Source organism: Salarias fasciatus, chromosome 6, assembly GCF_902148845.1.
Source record: "Salarias fasciatus chromosome 6, fSalaFa1.1, whole genome shotgun sequence".
NCBI lineage: Eukaryota > Metazoa > Chordata > Actinopteri > Blenniiformes > Blenniidae > Salarias > Salarias fasciatus.
The window spans coordinates 22374694-22394420 of NC_043750.1; the positions used below are offsets into that span (position 1 = coordinate 22374694).

General features: G+C 41.8%; 1 protein-coding gene across 7 annotated transcripts in view; it reads right to left on the bottom strand.

Annotated features, from left to right (window-relative positions):
* lrba (LPS-responsive vesicle trafficking, beach and anchor containing) overlaps positions 1-19727 on the bottom strand; it is a 184463-nt gene that overhangs the window by 43289 nt on the left and 121447 nt on the right. For all 7 annotated transcript variants that reach the window (XM_030094715.1, XM_030094717.1, XM_030094718.1 and 4 more), the window contains 4 exons: positions 9317-9434; positions 9080-9182; positions 7351-7466; positions 7148-7260 (listed from right to left, as the gene is read on the bottom strand). In XM_030094715.1, the coding sequence (XP_029950575.1) occupies positions 7148-7260; positions 7351-7466; positions 9080-9182; positions 9317-9434 (450 nt within the window). The remainder of the gene's footprint in view (positions 1-7147; positions 7261-7350; positions 7467-9079; positions 9183-9316; positions 9435-19727) is intronic.

Below are 19727 nucleotides of genomic sequence, written 5' to 3' on the forward strand. Positions count from 1 at the left end.
TACTGTTTTACAAAAAAAACAGAAATAAAGATGAGACCGTGTGAGAGGAAAGTGAAAGCAGAGAAGCAGCAGTGAATTTTACTGTGAATACATTCGAGGCCCACTCTGCAGAACAACAGTTGCAAGGCAAATGAAGCTCGTAACCATTGTGCAATCTCAAATGAATATTAGATGATGTTTCCCTTCAGACAGAAATCAATCCTTTCCCACAGAGTGCTTTTTAGAGGCTGTGAAACGGAGCCCCTGCAGCTGTAGTCTGTCAAAGGAAACTAATGTGCTCCAATGAAAGAGTGCCTACTAGGAATATCAATAGCATGGCAGTGGGTTCCTTTAATTTCTGCTTTTATTAATCTGTAACTAATACAGTGGTCACCAGTCTTATTTGTAGGCCAGAAAAATGGTTAAGTTGCATTAATTTTCCATCGCTCTTTAAGAACCAATAACCCCGTGCCACTCAGCTATTATTTAAATACTCATTTATAGAAATCACTTTCAGGCTGGTTCAATTTTTATTAGTCTTCTGCTGGCTGTGCCTTAATCCCTCAAAACCTCCTCATCATTTCTTTGCCTCACACACACACACACACACAGCAGATCAATGGTAATGGAATGATGGCCTTTTGAGCACGAGGGCCTCGTAGGGCGTGGATCAATTGGATCTCTTTCATATCATAGCGTGCCTGTCACAGCGAGACTCGTCCAGGGCAGGTCTTTGATATTGATCCGTGCTACAGCTACTGTTTTGTGTGGGTGTAATGGAGCATGCTTGTGTACATGTAGTGGGCGTGATGCACACACACTGTGAAGTCCTGGTTGCATTATCTGCTTATTGTGTGCTTTTATTTAAATGTATTTGATAAAATTCTCCTCAGCCTTGCGTGTGCATTTAGACGACCAAATGCTTTGTGCCACCGCACTGTGCAGCTCTGTGTTGACAGTGATACACTGTGGGCTTCCTCAGGGCCACTGGGGTGGGTGAGTACACACTGTGAATTATACATCACACCCATTGCTCTGATTTATAGCCCTAATAACAGTCGGCTCATTAAAAAAAGAAAAGGGAGAGGAGGCATATAAAATAAAAAAAAAAGACTGAAAGTGCCACAGTGACAAAGAGAGTGAGGGAGAATTGTGTGTGAGTGCATGTGGGGGCTGTTGGTTTGCTCGAGCCGACATTGTTTACTGCTGTAAATTACTGTGGGGCTAGCACTCTGGGCTTACAGTAGCTACGACAGAGCAGCGGTGACGGTGCCGTACATCAGAGCCAAATGCCTGGCAGTGTGCTGATGGAGCGCCTGCTGCCGCCCCGCCACAGATTGGCCTAATATGTTATGGCGCGGAATAGCGCTCTGATGAGCTCTGAGACAAATGATCCAATCTTCAAGTTTTAATTAGACTGAGGAGTGAGCTGCACCAAAAAAAGACGTGCCATGGATTGGTAAGCATCTGAAAATTAATCAAGGACTATTCTTTATTTATGTGAATTCAATCGATTTTGCGCCGACACATTTTAAAGCTGCTTTGGTTCAGAAGAAAACTTACATGTAAAGGAAAGCTAGAGACAAATTCAACACCGTGTGAAGATGTAGCAACTGAAATGCAGCGAAACAAAATTTAAAAAAAAAGGATTTTTTTTAAATTCTCCACCAATAAACAGCATTTTCTCCTCTCAGTACTTACACATTTTTTGAAGGGACTGTGCAAGCAACAAATCATGGATGCATGCTTCATTAAATCACTCTCTTTCTTTCTGTGGGGGCCACACTATCACTTCCAGGATCCACCGCCTTTGCTTTAAGCTGAAAACGTTCTTGCTGACGTTGGCTGTTTGAGATTTGTCTCCTATGTTGCAGAAAAGATTTGAAGCCTATTACATGATGGATGTGTGGCATTTTTACCAACATCTGCCGAGAAGACTGTATATCCTTTAAAAATTCACTATTGTTCGAAATCAGTACACTCCAGTGGAGTTCAAACAGCCTAACACCAGACGAGAAAACCGTCTGTAACAAATAAAGATTTATATTAATCACAAAAAAACAGCCGGAACCGGTTTTATTCAAATATGAGGGCTGCATCTCGTCAAGAAAGAGCGCATATAAACATTAAACTATAATCAAAATCAAAGCAAATGGTGCATGTGCGCTACAAATACAAAAATGCCCTAAAGACTAATTTTGTTTCATAGTTTTAAGTTTCTACTAGAATTGTCATCAGCTTGAAAACACAAACAAAAATGTGTGTATGTATAGCAGGGGGAAAAATACACCCTTAAGGAACAATAAGCATCTTCCTGAGAACTATTATAAGAACATTATCCTCTGGTACTTTGCTTTTAAAACAATAATGGGTCACCGGTGATGAAGTTTAATGGCTTACTGACGATCCGAGCATCACCGGGGCTTTGAGTCATAAATCACAGGAGCCTTTTGAAAAGAGTGTTTATGTATAATGTCCTATTTAAACAGTGAAAATGGTGCAGAGGGCCTGGGGGATAAACATATGGGGCGCGTATGGCGAGATCAATACACCATTAGCTGATCTGGCTGTGAGAAGCAGGTTATAGGACAGAAGGTACAGCGAGCGCTCGATAAGTCTCTGCTATTTCTGTTGCTTTGTAAATGTAGACTATATAATGGATGAACAAACTCTTTCAGTTGTTTGTTGTGCTTCATTCAAAGTCAAACAACATGATGATACTGTTTCATTTATTATTTTTTGTTTCCTCTCAACAGAGGGGATCTTTTCCATCTCAGGCATCTCAGCCCTGAAATGACTTCACTGCGAAACTTCAACTCATTAAAATCGATCAACATATGAATGTAAATTCATCTTATGTTCCCTTCTTTTTAAATCAATTTCTAGTTGGAAATGCATGCAGGTCTGCCTCATTTATTTCTACATTTATTGACAGGAGACGTGTGCTTTTGTGGAGAGATGTGTGACAATGTGCAGAAGTGGGGTGTACGGAAGACGGAAAAAAACCCCAAAAATCCCGAAATGTTACAACACTTGCAGTCAGGTCTGGTGAGCCCTTATCGTGACTACGACGTTATCTCGGGGGTCGGTGTTTGATGTCAGGTCGAGGTTAGAGTTTATGATAAGAAAGTCCCTGGGGTCAGAATGGCTCTGGTAGCAGGGAACATAAATTCTGTGTGGCCTCTGTTGTGCTGGGAATGACAGTGGGTGACACACGCGCGCACATACACACACACACACGGCAATTTGGCTTCTCAATGTCACTGGAGGCTTCGCAGATGACCTGTTTCTACAAGAGACAGCAGCCAACATGACATAAGAGGGGGATAAGAGAGATGTGGAGGATGAGAAAGGAAGACAGGCAAACAGGAGGCAGGCTGAAACAATGAGGAAGACACAAAAGAAGAGAGGAAAGAAAACCTATGCAATGGCGCAGACACACACTGCACAGAGCTAACTGAAGGTCACAAAGCATTAGGGCTGCAAGGAAAAGAAACACCGTGCACAAATGACTGTAGGTGCAGGACTGCAGGGTGGGGGTTGTCTTCAGGGGCTGCACAGTGCAGCTTTGCCCTTTTCCAGACGCTGCCGTCTGACACGGTCCAGTAGTCATACACTGATATCACAGGCGTGTCAACAACATGAATAAAACAGATGTAATAAAGATTGAGCCGGCTCCCTCCTCTCCCTCTGCTCTTCGGAGAGAAAGAAGCGCATGGCAAATGATGTTGTTCTTCTTTTACACCCTGCCCACCTCCTTTCTTTGCTCTCTGATTGTCTTTCTGTTTCTCCTCCTTTTTACCCAACTGGCCTTCATTCACCGAGCCCCCGAGGGGCTGCGAAGCTTGACTGAGCACAGAGGCTGAGCTGTCCAAGCTCAATGGCAGCGCAGAGGAGAGGAGCAGGAAGCAGAAATGAGCTCGGAAACCAAAGGAGGGCTGATGGTTTTGTGTGTTTGCGCAAGTCTGTGTGTGTGTGTGTTTAGCTCGGCAGGGCAAGTACAACCGTCACATCGCAGCCTACTGGGCAACATCATGCCGGATAAACAGAGAAATTATGCACCCTCGCACTGAGGTGGGGAGAGAAATTACTTGGGGAGGGATGAAAGCAGAGACACGGAGGAGGAGATCGAAAGTGAAGGCAGGACCTGGGAGAACCTCGGGGACAAGGTGTTGACTGCTGAGGTGTTTGAATGTGTGTGACAGGGCAGTGTGAAGGAATGGAAGTGTGGGAGGATGGTTCACTTCTGTTTCATAACTATGGTGTTTGTGCAAGAAAACAGCATGTTTTTCTCATTTCTTCATTTCCCTGGTTCAAATACCAATGAATGATTGCATTTTCCAAGGTTTGTTTTGAGGTTCGATACACATTAATACACCATAAACACATTAAAGACAGTTTTCACAAGGGTCATGTGGAACTGTTGGCTTAATCTCTATTAATTATACACCTCAAAGTACGGTGAGCTGCTCAAGTAGATGCTACAGTATATAAATAAAACAGTGAAAGATATATTTCAGGTTGATTTGTGATTCTACATTGCCTATAAATGTGAATACATTTGGCTGTGTTTGCTCTGTGGTGTTCAGGCTGTTCGATGCTCATCCATACTCTGCTGGGATCGGTTCCAGCTCCCCATCGAGCCTGAGTTAGATAAAGAGATGTAGAAGAAGCATGGACGGAGCAAACAAAACAAAGTAAGAAGTAGGAGAAACTCGCTGTCGTGAAGTTGTGAAATCTGGTTTCACAGGAATATGGCAGCCTGTGAGTATTTGCCGTCCAGTAGACAGCGTGTTGAAGGTCATGGATGTGCACTCATTGTAGACCTGCTGGCTCGTATATTATCTCAATACAGCCACTTAAAGCGAGGGTTGGCAATCTGAATTAGATACATTATTTTTAAATACTGGTTAAAATGATCTTTATGACCCGATGGGAAGCAATTCATAGCGTGTTCTTAAAGTAGAGCGGAAAATATCCGCTATCTACAGAGGGAGTAAAACAGGAAAAAACAGCAACCAATAGTCTTGCCGGGACACCTTGGTTGTAAACCAATCAAATCCCTTCGCCGTTCTACCTGCCCCCTGCGCGTACATTGCAATGGCGTGCACTGGCCCCGGTTCAGTGCGCGCGTTGCCAAGCCGAGAAGGACGGAGCGTCGTTGCAGAATGGCGGAGAAGAATGTTTGGGGGTTTACTTACCGTTGAGTGCGCCATAACTTGGCGTAGTGCAAATAAAAGAAAAACGAAGCAACAAAGCGCTGAGGACAGGTTAGTACTGTAACAGCGGCGCTCGTGCATGTAAGCAGGTGCGGGTGGGAGCTGGGCGGAGCTAGGCGGAGCCTTGGGGAGATGCTACATTCGAATACATGCTTGTTTTCAAAGATCGCCAACCCCAGCTTTAAGTTTCTTTTCATTTTCAAAAACATGTTTACTTGTATAGCGACCTGTCTGTAATGTCAATCAATGAGCAAATTTGTAACGCCTTTCTTTAGATGGGCCTTGAAACACAATATACTCAATTTGCTCTTTTCTTTTCAAAACCATTAATACTTCTGAATGGACTGTAATATGTATCGTTCCTTCTCCCTAGATAAGCACCTCTACCTCCGCACCTCAACAAATGTCCCTGAGAGTAACTCTAAAGAGCCTTTTCTTCTGTCCATTAACACCATCATTTATGTTTCCACGTTGATTTAAGCCATTTTGTCTCTTGCTGCCCGACAGCCGCTCTATCTTCTGGCTGTAAAACTAATCCTCTGTCCTCCCACTAACGCGACTGCTCGGCCCAAAAGAGAGAAGCCAGCAACTGAAGGAGTGTGTTTCTTGGCTTTTTGTCTGCCTGCGTACATGTGTAGAAGAGAGGGAGTTAAAGTGAGTAAATAATTGCTTGTCTACTTACAATACGTGGGAGAATCCTTAAGACGTTTTCAGCTGCGTGAGTGTGTGTGTGTGTGTGTATTTATGTAGCAGAGTGGATCTCTGGGCAGCTTTCATTGTTTTAAAGCACAATCACTTGATGCCTGGAGCTACCAGGGAGTATTACTTCATTTCCTGGAGTGTTGCGGAAGGTCAAACATGAAAGAATTCAATTACAAACTTCAATTTATGAACAGAATATGATAGTTAAAGGTGAAAGTGGGAGCTGTACACTCGGCACATGAGGGGAGCTTAAATCTTTTGTAACTGCAGCAGGTCAGGACTGAATGGACCAACCAAGTTTAACAACTAATCATGCAGATTATCTGTAATGTATTTCATCTGCAGTACTGGGAAAAGGTCCAGATTTATTCTAAAACTTTTATTTATTTTATGGTTTATGAAGCGGTGAAAGCAAATTGTCATTGCCTAATGATAAAAGTTACAAGCTCTTTTTTTTTATTATACAAATTTGATTGTCATTTCTGACTGTGAATATAAGAAAGCTTCACTGTTTAAATTCAGTTCTGGGAAAACTGAAATGTGCTCATTGCATTCTCATTTGTTAGATGTGCCTCTTTTTTATTTAATTCAATAAAAGTAAGAAATAACAATAACATGGCAGCACATCCAGGTACAGCAGACTGACAGCCTGTTTATTTGCAAATATTTGTAACTGCTAATGTGAGTTTGAGTCTGCACACTGTCAAACCTGCTGCACATGTTTGTGGCGAATGGGTTTCTGTGGAGCAACGGACAGTTACCGGCTGACGTCAGCTCAAGAGTCACAGTCGGGCGTTCAGTGATTTGAAGACCTGGACTGTCGTGTCAATTGTTTCAACGACTTCCAGCTTTTTCTTTGTTGTTTCGTTGATAAATACTGATTATGTGTTGTGGAAATGGCGATATCTTTTTGTGATACCTATCAGGATAACCTATGATAGTTACAGCTACATATTTAAAATCTGTTTTTTGATTGAAACAACCACAGCACCTGGGCCGGTGAATGAAAAGAAATGCACTCCACCTGTGTAAAGATGGCAATCGGCCTGCAGTGATTAAAGCGCCGCTTCACTAATCTATGATCAATGGCAATTAAACAGCAAATAAATGGACTTTGGGAAGCAGACATACCAACACAATCACACACGTTTACTGGTACTTCACTTCACATTTGTCCCCATTCTTTAGGATTGAGACGGAAATCAATGGAAGTAACAGAAGGGGAGTGTGTCTTTCTCGCGCCTCACCTTGGACAGATCCCTGAAGTTGCTGGGCAGAGTGAGGTCAAGTTCCTCTGAGTCGTAGTTGGTGATGACCCAGGGGAAGACCGGGTACTGGTTGAGGTCATTGAAAGTGCGACCTGGAAGACGAGGAAAAATACATTGAGAAAAAGAGCTTAGATAAAATGCTGAAAACGATTTTGTAATGCTGCTTAATGACAGGTCCTCACCGGAGATGGTGTTGAGAAACATCAGGTACTCGAAGTTGGATATCTCACGCCGCTGCCAGCGCTGGGTCATGTTGGAAGCCTTGAACAGCTGCTTTGGTGTAGCTAAAGAAATACGTCTAGAAGGAAAACAAGACAAAGAAGTGAGTGATAATTCAACAGTTTCTCACTGTGGTGAGAAGTGACTGACTGGGCGAGTACATCGGTGGAAACACGGTCATCACATCACAAGAAAAGAAATTCAAACACAAATGTCACACAATGAAAAATTTACTGAACTTCCTGTCGTCCTAATTAAGAAGACAAATGCACAATAAATTGGGCTGAATACCATTATTTGCATGTGTATGTGTGTGTGTGTGTGTGTGTGTGTGTGTGCACACAGAGGGCCCTGGAGCATGATGGAAGCCGAGGGATAAAAAAACAAATGACCCCCGAATCCAATTAAAACAAAGGAAAATGATGGGATTAATCAATGTCAGGAGTGCCAGATTACAGTCATTAGGCCTCTCAAAAAGGTGAAAGTACGACTTTCTAGAAACAATTTCACCACAAGGCGCAGGATCAAGCACCACTGGACTTCACTTAACGTTCTTTGCTGGTTTAGGCATTGATTCCTGAGGAGTAAAAATATTTAGTTGGCCTGATTCTTCTTTACAGAGGTTGTCACAGAAGGAAATTACAACTTTCATCGTAAGCCAGGTTGTTTTTCTACAATGGATGCTCATTCTGCCGCACAAAATCAAAGTCAAGACTTCAACAAATATTAAACCAGGGCGATACATTTTAGAAACTATGACTGGATAATTTGGTGCATATTTTGTTGTATTAGCTGCGCTGTTTTCAGGTCAAAGAGGCAAGGTGGCCAGGACACTACGATGATTGATGAGTTCAACACAAACATCCTCTCTCATATAGACCATGTGAATTATAAACATATACCTCTAATACGCTTTGAATCTTTCTCTTCCACGTTCATATCTGAGAAATGCTTCCAAAAATATTGTTCTATATGAACAGATTTACAGTCTGACCAATCTTGCCAAAACAGCACCAACTTATTAAAATATACACAAATGGATTGTGAAGAATGAACGTTCCAGACACACAGACACATAAGTTATAAAATGTCAGGCTTCTGATGGCACGCACCAGTCCTGTTAAAAATTCAAATATTACTCCTTCCTGTCATATTTTATAGACTTTGAATTTACCACATCATGAAATAAAAGTAATTGTAAGCCTTCAAAAACGCTGCATTCTCTTCATATGCACAGGATCTTGCAGTGACAACATGCTGTACTGAGCCGGCTGCCTGAACGCAGAGCAGACCTGAGGAGACGGCGGTCAGGGGAGGGGTGTGTGCCCTGCAGGCTTACAAGCAACTATTTTCTTCATACTGATGGAAATAAATAAATTAACCAGACCGTGTTTGTATAAAAGGCAATTATGTTTGGGAGATGAGGAGGAAAGAGCAGGAGAGTCGAACACATTACTGACCAACCACATGTGTGTACATCAGAATAATAAACCCCCCCCCCAAAAAAAGGAGATAAGAACCTGGAAAAAAATGAAATTCCTGCTTTACATCATGCTTTTGCTCCATAAGTATGCAGATCAATGCAGATCAATACTAAATTGTTTGGACAACACATAAAACTACATTGCTAGGACTCAGCTGTTAGAACAAATGAAATGCTGTAAATTTAGTGTCAATTCAGGAATGTCTAACCTGGTCTGTGGAAGGCCAAAGTTCGTGCCCACGCCAACACGAGGAAGACTGTGAACCACTTTCTTGACAGTGGCTGCATCTGGGAAGTTGAACATGATGGCCGCTGCAAAACACAAACACGTAATTATATTAACTATTGTATAAATAAACAACAATACTCAAAAATATCACCACTCAAATCATGACAACAAGTCTGTAGAATTTTTTGGTTATAGCTAATTTAGCGTGGCGTCTTACTCCTGTTGGCCATGAAGACTTCCAGAGCTGTGTTCTGCAGGAGGTAACGTCTGGAAAAAACAGCCCGGATCTCTGTGAACAGCCATTTTCCATGGAGGCCTTCTGTATAGGCTAGAATCTGGAAAATAAGAGAAGAAAAACGGAAACCAATGAACAGGAGGGTCTTTTCAACTTAATATTAAAAAAAAAAAAAAAAAAAAAAAAAGAGAAAGGAACAAAAATGCAAAAATTAAACGATGCAGAAAAAAAGAAGAGAGGGAGAGGTGGAGGAAGAGCAGACAGAAAGCCAGGTTAGCTCATTTTTCACACCATGATGGCACAACAGGCTGAACAGCACGATTAATGTTTTATATTGATCAGCCTCAATGAAAAAGAGATCCCTTTAGCAAGAGAATAGGTGCTGTGGGGCTGGAAGGAGTGAAGGAAACGTTCAAGTTCACTAAAAGATCATCTGTTCTGAGGTGAAGCAATATCTGGCTGTGACAGCGACACGCTGAAGAGGCTACTTTAGGCTAAGCATCTGATTAAGACTACCTTCTGTATTTCCATAGAGGGAAGTGACACCGAGGTCAAACAATATTATTTTACTGTGCCCCGCGTTTAAAAATGCTTCGATGAACAAGCTTAATCTGTCCCTGTGGAGGTAGCGGCGGCTGTCAGAGTGACTTGTTCTGATGACTGTCACCGTGCCTGACAGACCCAGATTCTTAGCCCTGCCCCGGCGATTCATGCTGCTACTAATCCAGCGTTTAGGTTACCTAAAAACCGCTTTGTTAACTAGACTTTTGTTTCACCCGCTACATTCCCTTTCAAAGGCGTCCGCTGACAGGGGGGGCGTACGGGGACGTGCTAGAAAGGTAAAGCGGGACATTTTAGGTTGCAACAGTGGAGTTTGAAGGCATGTTATTAATCAAACATATTCAAATGTGAGCCAGCGAGCCAGACCTAGTGTTAAGTTAAAGGAGCTCATTAAAGGCACGGGACAGCAGAGAGGACCAGCTGAGGCCTGAAGCTGAGGACAGCCTCTCCGTCGCTGTCTCTCAGAGGAATAAGACCTGCCTGCATCGCAGACTCACTTCAAAGTCTCTGGAGTTCAATTAAATGTGGATTAGTGGCTTAGAGAAGCTAGCTGGGGCGGCATCCACTGGCCTCCCATCATCCTTAGTGTGGCTTGAGACGACTGTGTCAGCCTGTAGCCAACCGCAAGACCAACAACACTGATGCTGATCACTGAGCGAACACTTTGCAAAACAAAGCAGCACTAGTGTAAAGTGCCCCTTTAGTGAATCCAAATGGAAGCCTGTGAAATGAGTTTAAACAAAGACCATTTTAAAACCGGAACCTCTCACAACATCAATATTAGCAAATGAAACACACCGCTAGGCAGAACAAAGGAAATTCAGGATTATTTTGAGAAGAGAAGCTCAACATTAAACTGCACTTATGTGGGATTAATATGACTTAAATAAGTCACTTTGGTCCATGTCTGATGTTTTGAAATAAAGTGGGTTGTTCAACAAAGGCACATAGAAATCAAACGCAAAGTGTTTCTACATTTCATAGCTGGTTATTTCAAAAGTCGTGTACCCAAAATAAGAACTGTGACTTTGTCATTACTCCTGCTGACTACAGCATTTAATTTCAAGAAAAAAATAGTCTGACTTACTTGATTAGTTATGTCTGAGCAGAGTTATAAAGGTGATGTTACTATTTCTCATCCCGGAAGAAAACCCAATGCTTGTCAACTCTAAGCAAAAAGATATTCATTCTATTTTCTTCTTCTCTTTTTCCTCTCTCCTCCCGTCTGATCGCAACAGAAATCCCTGTCTGCAGGTGTATAATGAGTGAGTGCTTGGTGTGTAACCTTTCACCCCCAAACGGGGGTGGTTGACTCATTTCATCCTCAGGAGTACACCCACAGACCCCTCGATGGATGCCCCGTGTCGGACTGATGAAGCTGCTGTCCCTGATTCCACAGAGAGATATGACAGCAGCCCAGGCAGCCAGATATCATATTTTCCCCCGGACCAATGAATCTCTCGAAACTCTGCAAATGGCACTCTGCGCTCCCGAGATCATCGTCCCTATCGGCAGCGCCCTTTTCCCTTGCAGATGAAAAAGCCGAGTGGGTGACAACGAGCGTGACAAACTATCCGCGCCGTAATGCTCTCGCTGTTCTGAACACGTCTGGACAAATTACAGTGGTGTTGAGGTTATTGTCCACACTGGAGTTATGGCTGCACCAGCTTGCTCTTTGATATATAGTAATGGGGGAAGTGGACCAGTCAGGTTCAAAGAGATGGCACTGCTACAGTCAGCAGAGAGAGAAGGGATCTATCTATGTATCTTTATGAATCTATATATATAAAAATACTGCCATTTTTTAATAAGAATATTAGCTTTTAATTACAAGAAAAAAAATCTACCATACAGGGATATTTTGCATCACTGACCAGATGAGCAAATAAGCAGTTTTATTGATGCAACATTTCAAAGCAAACAATATCCACCGATTCGGGTCCGGTACGCCAGAAGATCAATTTCAAAGCGTCACGCCAGAGGACACAGCCAAACAGAAAACAAAGGAACTAGTCTTGATTGCGACGCTCTCTCTCTCTCTCTCTCTCTCTCTCTCTCTCTCGGTCTCTCCCCCTCCATCTCTCATTCCTCCTCCTTCAACCTGTTTGTGCGGCGGGGCTGCTGCTCATTTCTGAAGCGCCGTCGTTTGTCTCTGTCAGATGCCCAAAAGACTGCAGAATGAAGAGGGACACATGAAGAGGGGCCGGGTGACTGTGGCTACGGTGTGTAACCACACACACGAGCAGAGAGTGTCACCAGTGAATCTCGCAGACAACCCAGTGCCAGTGAACCCTCTCCATCACCCTCCGCACGCCCAGCCCAGTCTCCATTTACCGAGCTGCACCTCTTTAGAAACACGGGTGAAGCCAAATGGAGGAACACTGCGACACAGACGAAATTTAATTGAAAATACTCTGGAATTCAAGAAAAGAGTAAAGCCTCCCAACTATCAGCTATACGTTTCAAGATAGATGAGGCTCTCAGCTGCCTTCGCTGGCCGGCAGGCTGAGTGCACGCATGTTTTTGGGCTGATAAGACCCCCGAGTTGAAGAGAAGCCACGGCCGGTTATCACTGATCCTTATTTGTCAGAAAATATGCAAAAGATATAATTTGATTGTCAATTGTGTTGAGTTTGGTCGGAGAAAAAGCACGTAAATAGCATGCGATGAGTGTTATAAGCACATTTGCGTGTTGTGTTTAATGTGCTGTGCATCCTCGAGGTGATTGAAGTTCAATTTGTTGCCTCTTATTAAGTATTTCCGCATGGCTGCCTCAGTTAAAGGATAATGGATGAGGGATTTATTATTACCTTTTGGTCAAATGAAGTGGTGTAGGCGATAAGGTGATGAAATTAATGAGCGGGAGGAAGAGAGGTGATCCATCAACATCAACATGGAGACCAGGGACAAGCAATATTGGAAGAACTTGATAGAATTCATAAAAAAAAAGAAAAAAAAACTGTGGACTTATCAGCATGTGCTGCTTTTCATTTCCCAAAAGAAATATGCCATTTATTCCCCCAATACCTCGCTGTGCAAAAATATTTGCACATAAAACAATGAGCTGAGGTATTAAATACTCTTTTCTATCCTTTTACCCCAACTGCACGGCTGCCACATCCCAGTCTGGTTCTGCATGACTTTCCTCTAGTCAAAACTGAATTTGTCGCCAGTGGATATGTTGAGCTTTTATTCTCCATGTTTGATTCAAATGACTAGTGCCCAGGGCTGACTCCGCTGTAACTGATCCTGTATAAATAAAAAACGAAAATCAAATTGGATTGAAGAATGTAAAACCTTGCATTGCCTTTTCAAAAGTCACATATAAAAGTTAACAAGTGTATATAGTTACATTTGTGCAGCGCTGTTGTTTACTCTCTCTCTCACTCAACTGACCACAAAATGAACCAAGCTGCCATAAACAGGGTTTTTACTGAACCCGGACATCAACAGCACTTTCACTGCAGCAGCGGCAAATGAAAAACAAAATACACACAAACAAAACCTGACATTTAAAGGCTTTCTGATCCTATGTGGTGCATATACACAAAACTACTCCAACACTTATTCTCCTCTCCATTCCTCTTGCCGGGTTCCATGCCCATATTCTTGTTCACCCCCCCCGCCTTAACCCCCACCATCCTCTGTTCCACACTGGTAAACAAGGCCTTGTCACCCCCCATCAGTAAATGAGTTCATCGGACTAACGAGCAAGCAAAGGGCCCCGACACACTAACAAGGGTCTGCTGGCTGCCTGCGCCTCTGGACCAATCAGGACCCTCATCACCGCTGACACAAAGCCTCCTCCAGCCCTCTGGAGCCAATTAAGACAAATTTTGCTTTTGAGATTGAGTGATAGCAAACAAAAAAAAAAAAAAAGGGGGTAGAGAGAGAGAGAGAGAGAGACAAAGATTCACCGGCATGTTTTCACTGTGTGGACGTCTTGGAGAGGAAGCGAAGGAGCGGGTGTTTAGGTGATAACAGTCAATATAAAATAGGAAAAATCACTCAGGAGGATAACAACACTCTCTGGCCGGGCAAACCTGGAATCATATGACCTGAAGACAGTGAGGCCACATGACTCTACTTTCACACTCCAGCAGTTGTCCTCAAGCCTGAGTGTTTCAGTCTGCTACTGGCAAAACCATCACATTGTCTCTGCTCAGGACTCCTGCAACATTTTCTATTTAACAAAAACATGTATCTTTATTGTCATTGTACGCAGTGCAACAATAGTTCAATGTGTCACTGAAACCTGCAACATGTCAAAACCTAGCTACCAGATATGTAAAAAGTGAAGGTGCTATTTAAAAAAAAAATACACTATCCACACATCATGAAAACTATGAAGAAGAGGCATCAAGCATGATTTTTTTTTTTTTTTTTTTTTTTTTAATAATGCACTTGACTGAAATTTTCTTTTCATTGTTTGTGGATTTTATGCAACTGCAGAATAAAAAATAAGGGTGCAAATCAAAGATTGGTTAAATAAGTGGCACTGATGCAAAAACTAATACGCTTTTTAATGTTTATGAGCCTCCTGCATATCAGTTCTCTAAAATTTGTGCAGCAAAAACAAAAAGGATGGAAACACATGAGGCTCCATAAACACATGATGGAACTACAAAATGATATTTGCAAAAAAGTTCATTTACGAGCTGAAGGTGAACCGATTATTTTACCTGTAGGTATTGATCAAACTGGCTGTTTCAAACATGAGTTAATCAGCTGCTGGATGTCAGTTCATATTCACCAGAGAGGTGAGACAGGGGAGTTATCATTGATCTCTCAGCATGCTAACAAAAGCATTTCTGAAAACATTTGGATAACAGAACAACAACTGTTTTCGAGGTATATTTGTATTATTAGGAAGGCATGAACAACATGCATCAGTAGACGCAGATCAGTCGATCTGCATCCAGCAGTGATTGATAACACACATTATTCTGCTGTCGTGTAACAAATTCAACTTGTAATCACTGGTCGCACATGAAGCTCTATTTGCTTTGAGGGAAGTAAAACAAACTACAAGCCCCTCAAAAAATAAACACTAGTAAGAAGCTGCTGGAGTGTGAGAGAATTAAAGCAAAATAAACAATCCCAGCTTGCAGCAAGTGTGGGGTTATGAAGCCTAAAAGGCTCAAAGTATTCAGTCCCAAACGTCACCCAGCAAGGGTTTGCACTCCTTGAAGAAAGTCGCCTTTGAAAGGATCTTTGGGGCCACTTAGTCTGAATGTAGCCTAATAAGGATTAAACCCCTTTTTTGGCCCTTTTCACTGTTTGCTCACAGGTTAGCCTTTTTTCGTCCCTTTCCTTGACTGCTTAGCCTTTTTGAGATGGTAACACACAAAAAAAAAGGTCTTGTGTGGATTTAGGCAAATGCTGCAGTGCTCTTGGGGTTAATTGGTAGTGAAGTGAAGACTTCAGTGCATTAACTCATTAAAAATTCAGCCTTGGGCATAAGCTAGGAGGACAAAAGCCCAGGACTAAGATAAGAGACCAAAGTGTCAACTAATAAGCACAGTAGTAGCAGTAGCAGGAACACACACCACCAAAGGAGTGTGTAATAGAAAAACTATTCATACCATCAATTTAAAAGCACAACAAAACCCACTAATAATTCCATTGCAGAGTGATGCTTCTTAGGAAAATGATAAAGTATGATTTAAAGATAAAAATGCAGCTGCTTTTCCTAAAAAGAAGTTCGACAATGAAAGTTTTCTTTTTGACCCATCACAGGTTGGACTAAAGCCACAAACGGCACAGTTGGAACAAAGGATGCATAAGGTCAGATAAGTTAAGGGAAGACAAGAGTGGAATTCAGCAGCGGACAGCTGCTGCAAACAGCCAAAAGTATCAGTGTTTGTGTAAAGATCATGAAAATCTGACATTCACCATGGAATATTTTGATTCATTGTCATTTTGGACATTGTAGCTCAGAAATGTCACAATGCAAGGTCACCCTGCACACTGAGAATCCCTTCAAACTATTGAGAAACAATAACTTTTGGGAAAATTTTTTTTTTTAGAAAAGCTAAAGACAACACTGTTCAGACAACACTAGTGAGTTATAAAGGCCTTTATGGGAATGTGGGCCACCTGTTGAGGTGAGAAAGAATACGCACACTTGAATAAATTCCTTGATTTGTCAAGCTCATCAGTAAACTGGTACATCAGGGAATGGAGAAGAAAAAAGAAAAAAAAGAGTGCAAATGCTTTTCACTTCTGTTTTCAAAATCGAGGAGACAGACCAGAGGCAGCACTGAAGCACCAGGAGCCACTCCAAGTCCACACACCATTGGGCCCTTTGCTCTCCTATAAGCCTCCATGGCAAACATCAGACAGGTTAAGATCGCTGACCGGTTCCTATCGCATTCTCTCCGCTTTCCTTCACTCTCCTGCTTTGCCATTTAGTGACGGATCGGCTTTTTTGGGGGGCTGGTGTGAGGCTTCGCTGGAGTAAATTCTTTTCTAATCCGGCTATTGTCCCCAGATTAAGTGGGTGTGGGGTGAAAAGTACACCCCTCCTGGGGAATTCGGGGCCAGTTGTCCGCAGCGAAAGAGGAGGAAGAGTATTGGACGTTTATAAAAGAAGCCCAAGACTTTTGAAAATTTAAAGGTGATTCAATTTGAGCTACAGGTTCATCAAAGATGATGTGTTTGAGCTATGACTGTAATTGTGTGAAGCTTGTGATGAAGCATCTTTGCTAATGTGGATGCAGTTGACATTCATTATCTGTGTGGACTGAGGGGGATTTATCCAGTCATAAGCTAAAGAATCATATAATATGGTTTATAACAGTGATGATTTAAAACCTTGTTCTGTCAACTTCAATGCAACTGTTGCTTTAAAATCAGGACTGAGGGGGATTTATCCAGTCATAAGCTAAAGAATCATATAATATGGTTTATAACAGTGATGATTTAAAACCTTGTTCTGTCAACTTCAATGCAACTGTTGCTTTAAAATCAGAATGCCATTCAGGATGAAATCAGAAGGGAGGGGGTGCTTTTAAGACGAGAACGGCGGTTGCATAAAAGAGCTTCAGGTCGACTGAGAAGAAAACATGATGTAATCCAGACAAAAAGAAATTAAGACCATAATATAGAAAAATGACAGGTAGGGACGTACTCTAATTCCAACAAAGGTAAAAGCGTCTATACTATCACCCATATCCCTTTCAGAAAATCAAACCATGATTAGAGCTTATCTGACACATTCAGAGTACAATTAACTTGAATATATTGTCACACTTTGAACAGGTGGAAGACTCGCGCTCATTATTTCCTCTTTGTGTAGCTATTATTGGTCGTTTTTACAATCAAGAATTATCTGTACTGAAGGTTTCAAATTATCAGTGTTTGCTGGAAATGAATGTATGCTTCATCATAAAATGTTAAAGATGAGAATATTGAAGCAGCAAAGTACAGCAAATATGCGTTTTTAGGTAAAATATGTGCAGAGGCAGAGATAATTTTGAGAGGCCTCTTCTAAAAGTATTCTCCATATGCTATAAAAATAAAAAAGTGCCCCTTATAAAATGCAAATTAAGTGAGGGTTATGTTTTATTGTTTAATTTACTTGGTATCAATAATTCATTTTATGATACATACTGAACAGGATTGAGACTGCTGGTGTGAAACTAATCTTACATGAACCATTAAACAAATGAGAGTGAGAATCTATGATGGAAAAAAAATAATGTGCACTCACTGCAAATATTAAAATGTTAACAGAACAAATGACTACTGCAAAAACTTTCAGTGTTTGCTATATTATCATTATTAATTAAACTGAAATAAATAGCTTTGTTGTATTTATGCAGCTTCTTGTGCCACAGAACAGGCGTGAAGCTGTGTTGTGCTTCGTCTCGCTGAAATGGAGTCTTGGATGAGTAAGTAATCTCCAAAACGTCCCTGTGGCTGTGGCATTTAAACCAGACTGGATGGGTCATTAACCATAAAGGCAATCGAGGCACCAGAACTCTGCAGTGTAGCATTTGACTTTCTGGCACACGACAGCGTAGACGTCTATACGCTATGAGCTTACAGAACAACAGTTGAAACTACAATTCATAAATTAACCTAAATCCATTTTATATACCAGCTGATTTCATGTTGGTATTTGCGATGTGAAAAATAAGAAAAAAAAACCTTCACAACCAAAAATTTTCTAACAAATGAGTAGGTCTACATGAGTGACCTGACATTCAGTCCACAACTCTCTGACAAAACAAGCCCACATTTACAATTCCAATGTCCAATCTGCTGTGTTGGACATCGATCTTTCAATCGGAGTCGTGTGTTTCTCTGACCTCAGCTGGATAACCGAGGCTTGTGAGAACAGCAGGTACACAGGTGTTGATTGTAATATCAGCAGCCTACCAGGCAGACTGGCATCCATAAACAGGCCTATCCATCAGGCCGGTGCGTTGCCTTTGACACGCGTGTCAGAAGCAGACGAAGGGAATAAATGATGGAGAGAGGGGGATCAATCAAATGGAGGGAGGGGAGGCACCTGCCCCTGACTGGCCCAGTCAAGCCCAGGGATGGAGCATGATGGAGGGGCATGGCTCAGGTGCAAAGGGGGGTGGTGGCTCTTTGTCTGGAGCCACGTTGTTAAAGTGTGAAGCAGGTTTTTTGCCACAGTGGTCTGCGGCTGTGTTAAGGTCCAAAGTCAAGTAATAAGCAGGGGGGCTCACAAGAGGCTGAGCATTTCTGTTTGTGAGAAGAGATGGGGGTTGTTGTTGTGCTCTGTGTGCCTCTCTGAAAGGGACATTAGTCATCATTAGGTGGTGATATGAGACTGTCTAATGGTTCTTTATGTGATTACCAATGTGGCAATCGTCGCTCCCCAAACTGCCCTACCTGGTTACCACTGGCTGCCAAGACTCATCAGCACTGGTTTCCATCCCCTCAAGGCCAACGGAGAAAAAAAAGAATTAAGTTACCACCTTATTAATGTTAGTTCTGACTAAACTGTATGTCAAATGACACCAATGAAAAGCATCAACAGTTTTGATTCAAATACAAAAAAAAAAAAAAACACTAGTACTCTGGCAGCTGCTCTCTGATGATGTGTTTTGGCAAAGCCAGTCTGTATGGCGGCAAAAATTTTCATTCCAGCCATCATGCCCATTACTAATTTACCGTCATCTGTCTCATGAAAAAAACCTTATTGCCAGAGCTGGTGCAATTATACTGCTGGAAACAATTAGTATCTACGATTGAAGGGAAATAAATCAAACACCAGGTGGAAAAATTCAGTCTAAATCAAATTCATGTGCTACCAGTAAAACCTCAACCAATATAGCCAACACACCAACAAAGCAAAGCGTCTTATCCGCCCCTACAATTAATCCTTAGCAGTCAGAAAACAAACAATTCAAAAAAGAAACAGAAATTCCTCCCCTATACACAAGAGACTATGATGCACAGTGCATTCTGATATCTTTCTATCAGAACCAACATTCTGCAGCTATATGACCTACAGTATCTCAACACTCTCTTTTTTTCTTTTTTTTTTTAGTGGCTATTGGTTTGACGCCCATATCAACAGTGAACCCGAGTTTACTTCATACAATCTATGATGTTTAAGAACAACAAGCTAAACATGGTAGGATATTGCATGTGTTTTGACTATGACAGCCAAAGACAGGTTGAAAAAATCAACAGTAATAATAAAGACAACAAGTATTCACTGTAGAGCAGAAATACACTTAAGGGGGCTTTAAGCCATCACTCAGTCCTACATCCTCTAATTGAAGCAAATTATTCCTAATTGTTTACACATGACTTGGACAGTGAATCCACATAGGTTGTGACGTAAATC